Below are 18,735 nucleotides of genomic sequence, written 5' to 3' on the forward strand. Positions count from 1 at the left end.
ATCGCAGTGGCAGAGTAAGTCTTGAGCTACTCAGAAACTGCTAAGAAATTTCTATTTGCAAATCTGCTAATCTTTCGTTCGCAAATCTACTATGCTAAGATTCACTCCCAGTAGGCGGCGGCTTAGCGTGTGCAAAGCTGCTAAAAGCAGCTTGCGAGCGAACAACTCGGAATGAGGGCCTATGTCAGCGTCACGTGAGACTGTATCAGAGAGACGTATTCTATGTCAGCGTCACGCGAGAAGTGTTTAATGAACAGACTGATGGTTGATTTTGACAAATTCACCCAGGAGATTATAATTCCCAGTTGCTGCCACTGTCTGAAGACACATAACAGACGACCAATGTGGATAAATCCTGTATACTCCTGTATCTGTAAAACACCTGAAAACACTTTATATGTGAGTGACACAGTGCACACTGCCATATACATCAGGTTCCTTTGTTCAGGTTAAATAGATTTTCTTTTGAGTGTCTCCGGAAATGAGTCCTCCAGCGACACATCTGACATTTCACTCCTGGTGGGCGGAGGGGGTGGCTAATGTCCAGTCTACAGCAGAGTTTATATCCACCACCCCCTTCAGCGTGTGGGCATTTATAGGGGGTAACCCTAAATTAGCATGTGCAGTCTCAATATTCACCATCATTATCAATTCCCGAAGCAGCAGATACGGAGGCCGGTCTCTGTCCCCTCTCGCCAACAATTTCCGTGACTTTCCTTACCCCGGTGCAGCGCCCTGGCTCCTCCTTTGGCGCATGCTATTCGCTCAGCGCGGCTCTGCTCCCAGAAAAGCCTGTTCTAGTGAAACTGGTTAACAAAGTGCCCCTTACTAATGACAGAGGAATGGTGGAACCGTCCCCGCGATGCAAAGTCGGCGTTCTCTTCCGTTAGCTGCATAGTCTCCATCCCAACGCAACCAAAGGTTGGTGTCACCACAAACCGCTCCTCGTGTGAAGGCTTCCTTCTGCGGAGAGAGAGGCGTCAGGTAAACGTGTGATAAGGCCGCTATATTGTATGTGGCGCACACAGCAGAAGTAGTGATGCCGAGGTAATATCATTCTGGGTGGATCTGATTAACACCACGGTTCGGTTTTAATTCCTAGATTACGGATGACGTTCGCTACAGTGCGACACAGTGATGTAAGAATGACACAAACCTGCAGATTGTTGTGGCCAATAACTGTATCCACGCAAAGAAGCTGAAGTTGGCAGCAGCCCCTACAATGGCGAGAGTGATACATTGTGAGAGAGACGCCACAGAGAAGGAAGCACCAAATCCGGGTGACACCGGCCAGCAAGGAGACAGGTAATGCCAGGAGCGGCCGCGCCAATGCATAGCTCACAGATCACACACCTGAGTCCAGGTAAAGACAGTAATTCACCTGTCAGTAGCCCTGGAGAGAGTCTGAGGCACACATTAAAGGATGTAATAATGAAATGAAGTAAAAAGCAGCTTATATAAATTATTATGGGGGGGATATTCAATTGTTTGAAAAGTCGGTTTGGTGTCTGTTTTTTCCTGTCTATTAGATAGACACCCAACTGACTTTTCAAACAATTGAATACCCCCCTATGTGTCAATTAGAAATAATGAAGTTTAATCATCATGTGTCAGACAGCTGCTCTCCTCCCACCACTAATTAATTAATGGTAGACAAGGGCAGTAACGGAGGAACAGAGATACAAACAAAGGGATGATACAATTAACAGTGAGAAGCTGTGAGAATGGCTCCGCGGGATGTGCGTCTGTAGCTGGGTTTCTGCTCACGGCCGAAGAAGGTGTCTAGAGCAGGCAATCCCAACCACGGTCCTCAAGGCACACCAACAGTGCAGGTTTTAGTGATATCCAGGCTTCAGCACAGACGGTTAAATCAACATAACTGAGGTACTAATTAAGTCACCTGTGTTCAAGCCTGGATATCACTAAAACAAGGACTGTTAGTGTGCCTTGAGGACCGCGGTTGGGAAACACTGGTCTAGAGGGTCTTTGTGTTTGCTAAAGGAGCCACATTGTGCCGCCCCTGCCCCCGCCAACACACACACACACACACACACACACACACACTGATCCCCATTGCACATAGGGGGTTATTCAGACCTGATCACAAACGCCCTCTTCCTGTCAATCTCCTTGCGAACGCCCGTGTGAATGGATTCTTCGCACACCCCATCACTGAGCGGCGATCCGCTTTGTACCCATGTGACGCGCCGACGCATTGCGGTGCATACGCATGCGCAGTTTAGGCCCGCTGTACGAAAACGCAGCCTAGCGATCAGGTCTGAATTAACCCCATACACCATTGCTCATTGCTAATTAGTAACTTGTGGCTCGCCAAGTGGAAAATAGAAGAACACCTACACCTGAGGGATGGGTTAATGATTGAGAGCAAAATAAGCTTATTCTCCCTATTTGCATGATCTTTCATGCTCACTGTACTCCTAGCGGGCGGATCTGTCACCGGACCCCGGGGTCGCAGTGCTCTGTCAGAGCTGTCCAATCAGAGTGGCTGGAGATGAAACTGGATTATGTGAGAAACGTAAGGCGTTATATCGCCCTAAACATGGGGCCCCAGAGTTCCTTCAATTTGGGGAAATATTAGCTAAAAATAAGTTTTTCATTGAAATGATACTTTAAACAACATTTGCTACAAATTATTTACCATTGGCCGTATAGTATACTTATTATCCAGGACACAACCACGCAGCCTGAGGATAACAAAGTATGTAAATCCGGGTAATCACCGGACGCATTCTGGGCTACAAGTCTCGGGTACATACCTGGGTTTAAGCCCGGGCTCACCCTTCCAATGTAGATATACAGAATTACGGCTACACCGATATTTACCAATGCGTAGATCCACTGAATCACAAACATTATAACGAGGGAGAGGATGGCCTACCGGGAAGGAAGAACAAAGACCAGTATAATAAAGCAATTAACAACACTGAATATTAACTGCACAGGATTAAAGACTAACCACACTTTTAGTGTTAAATATTATATCACAAAATTGACAAATTGCAGAAAATAAGATTTTAAACCTACCGGTAAATCTTTTTCTCCTAGTCCGTAGAGGATGCTGGGGACTCCGTAAGGACCATGGGGTATAGACGGGCTCCGCAGGAGACATGGGCACTATAAAGAACTTTAGATGGGTGTGCACTGGCTCCTCCCTCTATGCCCCTCCTCTAGACCCCAGTTAAAGAACTGTGCCCAGAGGAGACGGACAGTACGAGGAAAGGATTTTTGTTAAGCTAAGGGCAAGATTCATACCAGCCCACACCATCCACACCGTACAACATGGAATATACGCAACCAGTTAACAGCATGAAGAAAACAGTATCAGTCAACGACTGATCTTAACTGTAACATAACCCTTATGTAAGCAACAACTACATGCAAGTCATGCAGAAATATGTCTGCACTGGGACGGGCACCCAGCATCCTCTACGGACTAGGAGAAAAAGATTTACCGGTAGGTTTAAAATCTTATTTTCTCTTACGTCCTAGAGCAGGGGTTCTCAAACTCGGTCCTCAAGGGCACACACAATGCATGTTTTGCAGGTAACCCAGCAGGTGCACAGGTGTATTAATTACTCACTGATACATTGTAAAAGGTCCTCAGGTGGAGCAAATTATTTCACTTGTGATTCTGTGAGGAGACCTGCAAAACATGCACTGTGTGTGCCCTTGAGGACCGAGTTTGAGAACCCCTGTCCTAGAGGATGCTGGGTACTCCGTAAAGGACCATGGGGATTATACCAAAGCTCCAAAACGGGCGGGAGAGTGCGGCTGACTCTGCAGCACCGATTGAGCAAACATGAGGTCCTCATGAGCCAGGGTATCAAACTTGTAGAATTTAGCAAAAGTGTTTGAACCCGACCAAGTAGCCGCTCGGCAAAGCTGTAATGCAGAGACCCCTTGGCCAGCCGCCCAAGAAGAGCCCACCTTCCTAGTGGAATGGGCCTTTACCGAATTTGGTAACGGCAATCCAGCCATAGAATGAGCCTGCTGAATCGTGTTACAGATCCAGCGAGCAATAGTCTGCTTAGAAGCAGGAACGCCAACTTTGTTGGCTGCATACAGGACAAACAGTGCCTCTGTTTTCCTAATCCGAGCCGTCCTGGCTACGTACATTTTTAAGGCCCTGACCACATCAAGGGACTTGCAATCCTCCAAGTCTCCCGTAGCCACAGGCACCACTATAGGTTGGTTCATATGAAATGACGACACCACCTTAGGCAAAAAAATGAGGACGAGTCCTCAACTCAGCTCTATCCACATGGAAAATAAGATAGGGCCTCTTTGAGACAAGGCCGCCAATTCGGACACTCGCCTTGCAGATGCCAAGGCCAATAACATGACCACCTTCTAAGTGAGAAATTTTAATTCAACTGTTTTAAGAGGCTCAAACCAGTGACATTTTAGGAACTGTAACACTACGTTAAGGTCCCATGGTGCCACTGGGGGCACAAAAGGAGGCTGGATGTGCAGCACTCCCTTTACAAAAGTCTGGACTTCTGGGAGAGATGCCAATTCCTTCTGGAAGAATATAGACAGGGCCGAAATCTGTACCTTAATGGAGCCTAACTTTAGGCCCATATCCACTCCTGTCTGCAGAAAGTGGAGAAAACGGCCCAAGTGGAAATCTTCCGTAGGAGCATTCTTGGCTTTACACCAAGATACATACTTCCTCCAAATACGGTGATAATGTTTTGCCGTCACCTCCTTCCTAGCCTTTATCAGAGTAGGGATGACTTCCTCCATAATATCTTTCCCAGCTAGGATTCGGTGTTCAACTGCCATGCTGTCAAACGTAACCGCGGTAAGTCTTAGAACACGCAGGGCCCCTGCTGCAACAGGTCCTCCCTGAGAGGAAGAGGCCATGGATCTTCTGTAAGCATCTCCTGAAGATCTGAATACCAGGCCCTTCGAGGCCAATCTGGAACAATGAATATTGTCTGCACTCTTTTTCGTCTTATGATTCTCAATATTTTTGAGATGAGAGGAAGAGGAGGGAACACATAGACCAACTGAAACACTCATGGTGTCACCAAGGCGTCCACCGCTACTGCCTGAGGGTCCCTTGACCTGGCACAATACCTCCGAAGCTTCTTGTTGAGGCGTGACGCCATCATGTCTATTTGAGGAAGTCCCCAAAGACTTGTTATCTCTGCAAAAACTTCTTGATGAAGTCCCCACTCTCCTGGATGGAGATCGTGTCTGCTGAGGAAGTCTGCTTCCCAGTTGTCCACTCCCGGAATGAATCCCGCTGACAGAGTGCTTATGTGATTTTCTGCCCAGCGCAGAATCCTGGTGGCTTCCGCCATTGCCACTCTGCTCCTTGTCTCGCCTTGGCGGTTTACATGAGCCACAGCTGTGACGTTGTCTGATTGAATCAGAACCGGTAGGTCGCGAAGAAGATATTCCGCTTGTCGAAGGCCGTTGTATATGGCCCTTAATTCCAGTATGTTGATGTGTAGACAAGCCTCCTGGCTTGACCATGGTCCCTGAAAATTCCTTCCCTGTGTGACTGCTCCCCATCCTCTGAGGCTCGCGTCCGTGGTCACCATAACCCAGTCTTGAATGCCGAACCTGCGACCCTCTAGAAGGTGAGCACTCTGCAGCCACCACAGGAGAGACACCCTGGCCCTGGGGGACAAGGTTATTTTCTGATGTATTTGAAGATGGGACCCGGACGAATTGTCCAGAAGGTCCCACTGAAAAGTCCTCGCATGAAACCTGCCGAAGGGGATGGCCTCGTAAGTCGCCACCGTCGGTTTTAACAGGTCTCTGACCATGTTCTGGAGTTCCTGGGCTTTTTCCATCGGGAGAAAAACCCTCTTTTGTTATGTGTCCAGAATCATGCCTAAGAACGACAGCCGAGTCGTAGGAACCAACTGTGACTTTGGTAGATTTAGAATCCAGCCATGTTGTTGTAGCACTCTCAGGAAGAGCAACACACTTTTCTGCAACTGTTCCTTTGATCTCACTTTTATCAGGAGATCGTCCAAGTACGGGATAATTGTGACTCCTTGCCTGCGCAGGAGCACCATCATTTCCGCCATCACCTTGGTGAAAACCCTCGGGGCCGTGGACAGCCCAAACGGCAACATCTGAAACTGGTAATGACAGTCCTGTACAGCGAATCTCAGGTATGCCTGATGAGGAGGATATATGGGGACGTGAAGGTATGCATCCTTTATGTCTAGTGACACCATAAAATCCCCCCCTTCCAGGCTTGAGATAACCACCCTGAGCGATTCCATCTTGAATTTGAACCGTCTTAAGTACAGGTTTAGGGATTTTAAGTTTAGAATGGGTCTGACCGAGCCATCCGGTTTCGGGACCACAAACAGGGTTGAATAGTACCCTTTTCCCTGTTGAATTAGGGGAACCTTGATAATCACTTGCTGTTGACACAGCTTTTGAATTGCAGCTAAAACTATCTACCTCTCTGGGGGAGAAGCTGGTAAAGCCGATTTGAAGAATCGGCGAGGAGGCACGTCTTCGAATTCCAGCTTGTAGCCTTGGGATACAATTTCCAACACCCAAGTATCCACGTCCGACTGAACCCAGACGTGGCTGAAAAGTCGAAGACGTGCCCCCACTGGCGCGGACTCCCTTAGTGGAGCCCCAGCGTCATGCGGTGGATTTAGAAGAAGATGGTGAGGACTTCTGCTCCTGGGAACTAGCCGTAGCTGGAGCTCTTTTCCCTCTACCCTTACCTCTGGCGAGGAAGGAAGATCCCCGACCTCTTCTGGACTTATGCGACCGAAAGGACTGCATTTGATACTGTCGTGTTTCCTTTTGCTGTAGTGGAACATAAGGCAAAAAGGTAGATTTTCCCGCAGTAGCTGTGGAAACCAGGTCCGTGAGACCTTCCCCAAATAAAACTTCACCCTTGTAAGGCAAAACTTCCATATGCCTTTTTGAGTCGGCATCACCCGTCCATTAGCGGGTCCACAGTACTCGCCTAGCAGAAACGGCCATGGCATTGGCTCTCGAACCTAGCAGGCCAACGTCTCTCTGAGCATCTCTCATATATAAGACTGCTTCTTTAATGTGACCTAAGGTCAATAAAATGGCATCCCTATCTAGGGTATTAATATCAGCTGACAAGGTATCTGTCCAAGCTGCTACAGCGCTACAAACCCAAGCTGATGCTATTGCCGGTCTGAGTAAAGCACCCGTATGTGTATATATTGATTTTAAAGTCTTTTCCTGTCTGCGATCAGCAGGATCCTCGAGGGCTGCCGTGTCTGGAGACGGTAGCGCCACCTTCTTGGATAAGCGCATTAAAGCCTTGTCCACCCTGGGCGAGGATTCCCACCGTAACCTGTCCTGTACAGGGAAAGGATGCGCCATAAGAATCCTCTTGTGAATCTGCAGTTTCTTGTCTGGAGATTCCCAAGCCTTTTCAAATAACGCAATCAGCTCATGAGATGGGGGAAAGGTTACCTCAGGTTTCTTCTCCTTATACATGTGTACCCTCGTGTCAGGGACAGAGGGGTCTTTTGTGATATGCAAAACATCTTTTATTGCAATAATCATATAATGAATGCTTTTGGCCATCCTTGGGTGTAACCTCGCATCATCGTAGTCGACACTGGAGTCAGAATCCATGTAGGTATCAGTGTTTGCTATTTGGGATAGGGGACGTTTTTGAGACCCTGAAGGGCCCTGTGACACAGTCAAAGCCATTGATTGACTCCCTGTATTATCCCTAGACTCTGCTTTGTCTAATCCAGTGGTTCTCAAACTCGGTCCTCAGGACCCCACACAGTGCATGTTTTGCAGGTAACCCAGCAGGTGGACAGGTGTATTAATTACTCACTGACACATTTTAAAAGGTCCACAGGTGGAGCTAATTATTTCACTTGTGATTTTGTGAGGAGACCTGCAAAACATGCACCGTGTGGGGTCCTGAGGACCAAGTTTGAGAACCTGTGGTCTAATCTCTTATGTAACAAAGTCACATTTGCATTTAAAACATTCCACATGTCCAACCAATCAGGTGTCGGCGTTGCCGACGGAGACACCACAATCATCTGCTCCACCTCCTCCTTAGATGAGCCTTCCGCTTCAGACATGCCAACACACGCGTAACCGACACCCACACACACACAGGGATATATTTATATGGAGACAGTTCCCCAATAAGGCCCTTTGGAGAGACAGAGAGAGAGTATGCCAGCACACACCCAGCGCCAACTGACACTGGAAACCAGAGAGAGAGTGTATGCCAGCACACACCCAGCGCCAACTGACACTGGAAACCAAAGTCCCAGATAACAGCGCTTTTATATGATGTCAAAGTCGAAAAATATTGCAGTACACACATCACGTACAAACCACACACAGATGGCCTCTGCGCGTGTACTTGTTCTGCCGTGCGTGCACATATCCGCAATTTGCGTATGGTTGCTCCCGTGGTCCTGCGCATCAGCGCGTGGTATGGGTATTTACGGTAGAGTTTGTGAACGCATGGAGAGCTATCAAAACACATTACATATTTAATCCAAATAGTGCACAATGTACACATAATCCCCCTGCACCACATATGAAAGAAACAACAGTTTAAATGGTTTCAGAAAAAAGGGATTCACCTTTACAGAATAGGAGGGGACAGAACAAGGTTATAAGGTGGTGTTTGGTATCCAGCTGTAGGGTATTTTAAGAGTAACATTCCGGTGTTGGTTTGAGGAAGATCACATGTTCCTGCGGATAGTTATGTGCAGAAGCAGAATACAGGTTGAGTATCCCATATCCAAATATTCCGAAATACGGAATATTCCGAAATACGGACTTTTTTGAGTGAGTGTGAGATAGTGAAACCTTTGTTTTTTTATGACTCAATGTACACAAAGTTTGTTTAATACACAAAGTTATTAAAAATATCGTATTAAATGACCTTCAGGCTGTGTGTATAAGGTGTATATGAAACATAAATGAATTGTGTGAATGTATACTCAATTTGTTTAATGCACAAAGTTATAAAACATATTGGCTAAAATTACCTTCAGGCTGTGTGTATAAGGTGTATATGTTACATAAATGCATTCTGTGCTTATATTTAGGTCCCATCACCATGATATCTCATTATGTTATGCAATTATTCCAAAATACGTAAAAATCCCATATCCAAAATATGTCTGGTCCCAAGCATTTTGGATAAGGGATACTCAACCTGTATAGATATAAACTGTATTTACTGTACATTATGTATGCGGCGGGAATCCAAAGGAGACCACCCACAAGAGCAGTTGGGAAAGACATCGCCTACCTATTCAAACCGACCTATGACCTCTCCTGTACTGTAAAAGTGCATCCCTGTGTCCAATGGACAAAGGGATTACAGTATCTATTGTATTGCTTTTGGAAGAAGTGTATAAAGAGAGCCTGCTTCTGGCCTGGTAAATCACAAGACTCACAAAGTTATCTATTTGATGACCGAGGACCGGGCCGGGAAGCACAAGCGAATCTACTCAAGTATGTACCATTGAATGTAGCCATTTACTCTGTTATATTGTATTGTATTATTTGTACTGTAACCCCTTTTCAGCAATAATCCACTGTGGTGTCGGAACCCAGCGGTTAAATCACAATTGGTGTCGTGTCTTCATTGCCCTGCTAAGGTTTAAAGTGTTTTATCATTGTATTGCATTACTGTGAAGGTTTAAAGTGTATCTCTGGGTGTGTGCGCGCTCTGTGTACTTTGTACCCCCAGCGCGGCGTTTGTACGCTAAGTCCGTACAGTGATACGGGACTCCGTATGCAAACAGTGTATAAAGTCCGTGTACTAAGTTTAGCGGCCGCAGCGGCTCCATGGGAAAGTGTATTCTAAGTGCGTATAAGGTATAGCTTTCTTTCCTGTAAGATAATCGACATTATCAATGACTAGCTGTATATATCTATACACTCACTGCGCCTTACAAGTCCCCCCCCCCCTCTTTTTTGCCCTGTGTCACCGTGTTCAGCAGGGAAGAGTCCGGGGAGCCAGCTTCTCTGCATGTGCTGTGGAGAAAATGGCGCTGGTTAGTGCTGTGGGATCAAGCTCCGTCCCCTCAGCGGCAGGCTTCGGTCCCGCTCAATTTGTTTAATACTGGCGGGGGATTTAATATATGTTGCCACCTCAGCTTATATATGCCTTTTAGCCACTCCTAGAGGTCTTTTATTGCTGCCCAGGGCGCCCCCCCTGCGCCCTGCACCCATCCGTGCCTGCAGTGTGTGTGTGTGGTACCTCAGAGAAGATCTGAAGTCTTCTGCCGCCTTTGATGTCTTCTTTCGTCTTATACTCACCCGGCTTCTATCTTCCGGCTCTGCGAGGAGGATGGCGGCGCGGCTCCGGGACGAACGGCGAGGGGAGACCTGCGTTCCAATCCCTCTGGAGCTAATGGTGTCCAGTAGCCTAAGAAGCAGAGCCTATCAGTTAAGTAGGTCTGCTTCTCTCTCCTCAGTCCCACGATGCAGGGAGCCTGTTGCCAGCAGTTGCTCCCTGAAAATAAAAAACCTAACAAAATTATTTTTCAGAGAAACTCAGTAGAGCTCCCTGTAGTGCACCCAGTCTCCTCTGGGCACAGGATCTAACAGAGGTCTGGAGGAGGGGCATAGAGGGAGGAGCCAGTGCACACCCATTCTAAAGTCTTTAGAGTGCCCATGTCTCCTGCGGAGCCCGTCTATACCCCATGGTCCTTACGGAGTCCCCAGCATCCTCTAGGACGTAAGAGTAAAACTTTTTCACTGTTATTATCACCACCCGGTGAATACACTTTTGTAGCTTTGCATCTTCAATGTAATAACATCCAAGGATTATACTCAGCATATAACTGCCATAGCTTCACATTTCCATTGTTATCAGCTGCCTCTAATAGCCATCAAACAATTGCACAAATCTCTTACTTCTCTGGCCAGCAAATCTCTAAACCGTCCCAAATGCTACCGGCATCATTACCGGCCCTAACAAGCGGCATTGTGTTGGAGGCAACCTTTGATGGAGGCAGGGCCGAAACTAGGGGGGGGGCTAGGGGGTCACGTGCCCCGGGTGCTGGGCTGTAGGGGGCGCTAATGAGCCCAGTTCGTCTGTATGTACTGAATACTAGCTTCCGCTAGCTCCCCGACAGCTACTGACCTGCTGTAGGGAGCCAGCAGCACTAGACGCGGCTCGTCTGTGTTCCGGGATGCGGGCGCATGCACATCACGCGTGTGACATCATGACGTCGCACGCGCACGTGCATGTGGCGTGACGCGCACACCCGGCTAGAGAGAACGCGGAGCTGGAGGCGGGAGTCTCTGGCGCCGCCTGTAAAAGATGTGCAGAGACTTCACAATATTTGGGTACGTACATGTTAAGAGGTCTCCACTCAGATTGTATAGTACAGTCACAGTAGTAATCTCCAATTGGTAATAAGAGCCTTTGAAAACATTTTGAATAATTTTCCTGCTGTTGTAATGAAGTAACACCAGTAGAGAATAATGAACAGGGTATGGTGGAGGAGGGGAAGAGTAGCTCAGACAGGGAACTTTTAAAACTGTTTGGATACATATAAGCTGAAATCTCCAGCTCACAAGTGAATAGAAAGATGTTTATATTGAACCTGTCACCATGTTTAGGATCTCATTGGGCTACACTCTCCCAGAAAAGGGTAAATAGCTTTGGTTTTATGCTGGGCAGCTTGCTCCATGTCCTGCTGCTCCCCGCCTGCCGCTCATCTTCGGCCGTCCGCTGCGCACTGCCCGCGTCCTGCTGCTCCCCACCAGCCGCTCACACCCTGCAGCCCGCGTCCTGCTGCTCACCCCCTGCCGCTCACCGCCTGCGTTCTGATGCTCCCCACCCACCGCTCACCCCTGGCGGCCTGCCATTTTCTGCCCGTGTCCTGCAGCTAACAGCACCCTCTGCTCACCCCTGGCCACCCTCCGCTCACCGATTATTACTTCAGCTGGCACTGCATGCCTCTATGTGTCCTCTCCTGCACACTGCATTGGGAGAAGAAGATGAGGATGTAGAGGATAAACTAATCTATATAAGAAACAAGAATTGAAGGTGAGGGGTTGTATGGAGGAGGTCAGGTGTGGCATTGGGTGGTGGGATAAGTTATTGTCGTTGGCAGGTACTGGGGGATAAGGGTGTATGTGTGATAGTTGGTCCAGGGGAGAGGCAGGCCAGGGTGGGGGAGCTTTGTAGTATATGCAGCGACAGGTACAGTTGGGGGTTAGTGCAATGGCAGGTTGGAGGTAGAGGGAGTTGTGGTTTGTGTGTGGCAGCAAGTTCGGGGGTCACCGGGGCATAGGATTGGGAATTATATTTCTAAAAATATGAGAATTTAGTGCAATGTTTGGGGGGGGGGGGCAAATTGCAGCCTTGCCCCGGGTGACGAAAATCCTAGTTTCGGCCCTGATGGAGGTAGCCAGGGTGAAATGCAGACTTGACTTTAGCCAGCCACAGAACAGGTGTAATTCATACGTGTCACAGCTTAAAAGGATATTATGGCAAACCTATGGGGGGAATTCAGTGAGGGGGGAATTTGATTAAGTGGACAATATAAAAAAGCCTGCGGAGCTGGTTTTTCCCCGCAGCTGCTGGGTGTAGCTATTCAATTGGAGAGATTCGTCTTTTTTCACATACCCCCAGAGCAAATCTGATTTATTGCTAAAATCATAATTTTTAGGAACAATCACCGGAACTTACCCTGGCACCCTTATTCAGTAATTACTCACCTTCTGAAGCACTGTCTTCTGCAGCACAGGGCTGTCTTAACAGCAGTGTAGGCCCCTGGGCGCAGCAAAGCACTGGGCCCCCTACCCGTCCTCCAGCGGTAGGGGTGGGGGGTGCTATCAGTGGCAGCTTTAATGTCCCGTGGGCGGTAGGGGTGGGAGGTGTTATGAGCGACAGCTTTGATGACCCGCGGGCGGTAGGGGGGTGTTCTATCTTCCGCTCAGCATGTAGGACCTGGAGCAGTCATTTCTGCTAATTACTATTTTACTGCACAGGTGGGAGATGGGGCGGGAGGGAGAACACTAAACTGCAGAAGGGGGCATTGGGCTGAATAGAGGGGCCCCGGTACATGACTTCCAGGGTGGTTAGGGGGGTTTAATACGTAGGGGAGGGGTGGATAGAGGAGTGGGCTTATTATTCATAATTTTCTGGTGAGGGGGCAGCATGCATGACTGCAAATATCTCAAGTTCCTGAAAATGGGATAAAAAAAAAAAGACTAAAGGGTCCCACCATTCAGGAGGTACTGGGGACACCATTCAGGAGGTACTGGGGACACCATTCAGGAGGTACTGGGGACACCATTCAGGAGGTACTGGGGACACCTTTCAGGAGGTACTGGGGACACCTTTCAGGAGGTACTGAAGACTTGGGGATCAGAGTTCAGGAGCCAGAGCAATCCACCAACGGAAATACAAATTTGTATACCAGGCGTGTGGAGCTGGAGCAGGGACCGGCTGTTGGAAGGCTGATCTCTCTGGTTCTGGGCATAGTAGAGACAAGCTGCCAGTGTCCACCGAAAGGGGAGAGTCCCAGCTTTTGGGGTATACCCTGAGAAAAACTCTAAAGTCAGACAGAACCTGAGATATACGGCTGGGAAGAGCAATTAACAGGCTTGGATGGGGACCACTGCTTTGAAGTTGGATATGTCCGGTTCCCCAGGGACGATTTTCAAAAATTTGATACCCCTGTAAAGAGGGGACCCTCAGCTATCAGCCTAGGGCCCTTATAATCCTAAGGCCCTTGGTCAAGTGCCCACTGAGCGCATACGAACAGACGACCATGCTGCAGCAGTGGCTAGTATGTGTTCATGTCTGTGAGCCCCCCCCCCCCCCATGTGTGTGACCTCCTCCTTCCCCCCAAGAAGCAGCAGCAGGGAGAACTTCATCACCAAGCAGCCCCCTCCCTAGTGCAAAGATGGAAAGGAGGCCAGCGGAACAGTAAGTAGATGACATTTTTGTAAGCAGAAAACCCTGTGTGCATAATTTTTTTATTAGATACCTCGGGTTTCGGGAGCACGTAATACCCGCGGTAATCCAAAAGTGGGCGCAGGGTTTTTCTGCAGAAAAAAACCTTGCAGACAATTGGATCCCCCGTCATATGTACATACACAGTATATGATACTCACACCCAGGAAGGAAACCCAGTGATTGCACAGCTTGCTGTAGAACGATGAGGAGAGACTCTGAATCTCAAACTCCGGACTTTTCTTCTTCATGGTGGAATCTGTCAGAAAATGTAACAAATGACAGTTAAAAAGGGGACATTCTATCCGTGTACGCGAATCTGAATGTCCACCTATCGCCTTTCTAGGTGCCGACCCCATCCTAAGTCCAGACTACCATCACAATCCGGGTGTGGGGGATGTGAGGATGGGTGTTTTACAGGCGACACCAGAGCTGGATTAAGGGGGGGGGGGGGGGGGGGGGGGGGTCCCGGGGATACGTACCCCCGGGCCCCCCTTTCCAAAAGGGCCCCCTGCCACACCACAGATCGGATCGCTCTTCCAATCCGTTCTGTGGTGCTGTGTTCCCGTCCGCAATGCAGCGGCGGACGTACAAACAGGACAGCTTAGCGACGGCTCAGCTGTCCAATAACGTATGAGTGAAGTAGGCTGCCCCAATGGCTGAGCGGCAGTCTGCTCCATTCATACATGATTGGAGAGCTGAGCCGTCGCTCAGCTGTCTGTGCGGTTGGCGGGGACGGGAGCGCAGTTCGATCGTTGGCTGAGTGACATGTTATTCATCCTATCCGAAGACAGGATGCAGATCCGCTGCCCAATAAAGAGGTCAGCGCCTGAGGTGTGGGGGCGGTGTTTCCTGGAACCTTGGTTACCGCATGGTAACGCGCTGTGGAAGCCGGGATTCCTGCTCTGTATCGCTGTCTAGGTTCGGACAGGAGGACCCGCACACCTCACCCGCCGCCAGCACCATGAAGATCGAGGAAGTTAAGAGCACCACGAAGACCCAGCGCATCGCCACCCACGTCAAAGGCCTGGGCTTGGATGAGAGCGGAGTGGCCAAGCAGGCAGCAGCTGGGCTGGTAGGTCAGGAGAACGCCCGGGGGGTGAGGATGCACACTGGGATGGCTGGGCCAGTCGCTCGACTTGTGAGGCTGTGACAGCGTCCTGGTGCTTGTGGTTCCACAGTAGCTACTTGGAGCGATGGCCGCAGCACCCTGCTAGAGTTCTGGGGCCCCATGAGGGGTATTACCTGGTGACTGGTGGGATACTGTGTTACTATGTACATACAGTGGTACCTGATCTGCTCAGGGTGTCAGTAATAGGGGCCCCACTGTCTTAAGTACCCCGGGCCCCCCATGGTCTTAATCCGGCTCTGGGCGACACTTGTGGGTGAATGTTGTTGAATGTCTGAAGTACTGTAGTAGATAGTTGTACAAACGACGATGTACAACCCAGATCTTTCCTAAACATGGTGACTTTTACTGAATGATGTTACATTTTGTGTGGAGTTACTTCCCGTTCTCACATCCGGTCGCAGAGCGCTTTGCATCACCTTGAGCCCACGTTTAACATGTACTTAAGGCAGGAGGAGAACTCTAATTTGTATAGGTAGTAAATGTTTGTGTAGCCCCCACATATAAAAGAGACACCACCCAGCAATCCAGTCACATCTACGTTACACCCAGATAGAGAGCCACCACTTTGTAATTTGCTGCATCAATCACTCATGAAATGTCACTGTACCATCCCAGAGACTTAGCCAGAGGACTGCTAATAATCCCAAACCTACCTTCTTTCTCCTCCACTCCCGGCTGCTGGATTTCTGTGAAGAGTTGCTCCTTGTCTCCTGTTCTGTCTACGTCCTCTGCCTCATCGCACATACAGTGGTTTGCGTGTCCCTGGGTGCCAATCTCTACAGAATCCTGCCCCTCGCTATCTTCACCAGGCTCTGTATTTAACATGCTGTCCTCTTTGACCTGCTCAGTGAATGTGTTCTCCAAAGTCCTCCTCAACTGGTCCTGGTCAGTGTCGGTCTTGCCCGGAGTCCTGTTCTCCAGCTCATGGTCAATGCTTTGCAGAAGGTCCAGCTGGAAGCTACTTTGCAAAGTCTCCTTAGCTGGTTTTCTATTTTTTTTGAGGTTCATGAACTTTTTCTGCTCTTTATCCTGGATTCTGGTGCTGTCCATTGTCTCCATATGACCCGGCTTGAAGAGCTGGTCCATATCTCTTGTGAATTCCAGCAGTGTCCCATTTGAACCATAACTGGTGGACTTATCAAAGACCAAAGGCTGAGAAGGACCTGGTGTCCTGGAAGTCACTCTCCTGACTTTTCTGCGAGTGTGCTGTAGATTGTAGCTCATCGTTACCGAGAAGTAAGAGTAGTCCACCACACTGTACGTCAGCATGAAGTTAATGGTAACTATTGGCGCCAGGATGTTCACTTGGCCGACGAAGACAAAGCCCATTGTAATGAGGCCAGTCAAGAAGATAGCAGCCACCGGGGTTCTGTTGGGACCTCTCTGAATGGAGACAATTAATGATCAATACATGTTCCTATCCATTATCTCTACTGATACTTAGCAGGATCTAAAGGTCACGCCTCAAACTAATGCAAACCACGATGGTTATACTGGCGCGGCTCAGTAATACTCAATCCCACTATGCAATGCTCTATGAATCCATAGACTGACCTGTAACATCTCACTACTATAACACTGTATTGCATCAGTTGATACGTCTTCATTTAACTTTACCTATAGGAGAACATTTTGTTACAGCCTAGGTCTGCATCTTCAGACGCAAGTGTAGAAGCAAGCAAAGTGTTCACATATCTGCACTGTCCAAACTGGTTAGGGTTATGAAATATTTCCTGCCCAAGCAGAAGGGTGTGGCTATGGAAGCGAGAGCGACAGGAACTAAGGGGATCACACTCATTTACATGGGGTCACCACCGCCAACTGATTCTCTGGCACAGGGCAACTTAAACACCGACCTACCGGCCAAAGGACCAAGACGGGTTGTACACGATCGGATGATCCCACTCCTGCATGTGACAGCACTATACCTGATATTATATTGTACAGTATATTATATTCCTTTATTGCGCAGATGACTTTTCACCCTATAATCAGCTGATAATTACTGGCTGATGGACTCGTAATCCGCTTGTTTCCCACCGGTTATAATGAGGAAGGAAAAGCAGCCAAGTCTATAATCGCTTTTCTCAATAGAATTACATGTGGAATGTTCATATTCGCGTCAAGGAATTTGCTAATTATATCACTTGTTCGATTTCCCACTTGACCACACTTCTCTGTAAACATTTACCTTTATAGAATGGTGGGAAATACACCACCCTGAGCTGGAGACCGCGCTTCACATCCTGCACTGATGAGCTCTGCTAAGCCTGAAACAGCCGCACGCAGGCACAGCGCAAACGAACATAAAGCGACATATCAAATATTAACAGAAGAAATTGGGGGGGGGAAATAACTTTATTCATTAAAAATGTGCAATTCCCAAGATCAATCTGTATGTCTGGATTTATCAGTGAATTGGGGTATTAAAATAGCGGGGTTTCTTCTTACAAGATGATAAACTTACCCCGTGCCCCAGGAAGGAGAGGATGGGTATGACTTTCTCCTGTGCAATGCACTGAAGGATCCTGGGAGCACCATACAGGCCTCCCATGCAGGAGGCCAACGAGGAGATGTAGAGGCCCAGCAGAAAGAGGAAACCCACCAGAGAAACCTGAGGAGGAGGAAGAGGGGAACACAGGGGTCAGCTGTAACATAAACCTAAGAGGGCATAGTGGGACCCAGCAGGTCACTTTGTGCCCACCTCGGTCCATCTCCACACAGACCTCCTGCTCTACAATGGAACCCAAAGTACAACACTACAATGGAAACCAAGAACCCAAAGTACAATATAACAAATTATTAAACCTATGACATGCACCACTGACTGCCCCCGAGAACCACATGACAGTCGGATGAATATGTGTACGGATGATCATGGATATAATGGGGGCATTATCACCCCCCTACCCTTTATTATGTAGAGTTTGTTGTCTTGGAAATGTCCCAGTGTAATATTAGAGACAGAAGCACAGGAACGTAATCGCATTACACGCCCAGTAAGTGCCTGACACATTAGCTGGGTAACGGTTAATGCCTCAGATTATGAGACGTAATCCAGCTCCAGCTGGGCCACGTGAAACGTGCAACTCTGCCCAGGGGTCCACGTAACTGGAACACCATCATACAGAATGTAGCAATGTGGAGTCATCACTGATAACATCCCTATCCCATGTAACATGGACTTCACGTGTTGTGGTCTATCGCCCAGCACATTCTAACCATCTGGAGACTTACTCTGGATACAGCTTTAAATACAACCTTACGGAAGGTTATACAGGTTCTTTATATCAAATATATGACCAACCGACCAGGTATACATGAGACAATTGCAGTGAAGTGCAGGTGTTACATGGAGATGTTCTAGATCTGGGGTTCCCAAACTCGGTCCTCAAGGACCCCCAACAGTTCGCGTTTTCCAGGTCTCCTCACAGAATCACAAGAAATAATTAGCTCCACCTGTGGATCTTTTACAATGTGTCAGTGAGTAATGAATACACCTGTGCTCCTGCTAGGTGATCTGGAAAATATGAACTGTTGGGGGTCCTTGAGGACAGAGTTTGGGAACCACTGTTCTAGTTCTTTGCATAAACTACAGATGGGAAGTTAGATCATGGAGATATTCTAGATCAGATCTTTGGGT

At 48.3% G+C, this 18,735-nt stretch overlaps 1 protein-coding gene across 2 annotated transcripts in view; it reads right to left on the minus strand.

Moving 5' to 3' along the window:
• Positions 1-218: 218 nt before the first annotated feature.
• Positions 219-18,735, minus strand: part of SLC12A8 (solute carrier family 12 member 8) — a 106,640-nt gene continuing 88,123 nt past the window's right edge. For both annotated transcript variants that reach the window (XM_063932776.1, XM_063932775.1), the window contains exons 10-15: positions 17,560-17,706; positions 15,746-16,475; positions 14,122-14,219; positions 2,778-2,895; positions 1,157-1,217; positions 219-963 (exon numbers count right to left, since the gene is read on the minus strand). In XM_063932776.1, coding sequence (XP_063788846.1) covers positions 798-963; positions 1,157-1,217; positions 2,778-2,895; positions 14,122-14,219; positions 15,746-16,475; positions 17,560-17,706 — 1,320 coding nt within the window. In that variant the 3' untranslated portion in view covers positions 219-797. The remainder of the gene's footprint in view (positions 964-1,156; positions 1,218-2,777; positions 2,896-14,121; positions 14,220-15,745; positions 16,476-17,559; positions 17,707-18,735) is intronic.

Source organism: Pseudophryne corroboree, chromosome 7 (assembly GCF_028390025.1).
Source record: "Pseudophryne corroboree isolate aPseCor3 chromosome 7, aPseCor3.hap2, whole genome shotgun sequence".
Classification (NCBI taxonomy): domain Eukaryota; kingdom Metazoa; phylum Chordata; class Amphibia; order Anura; family Myobatrachidae; genus Pseudophryne; species Pseudophryne corroboree.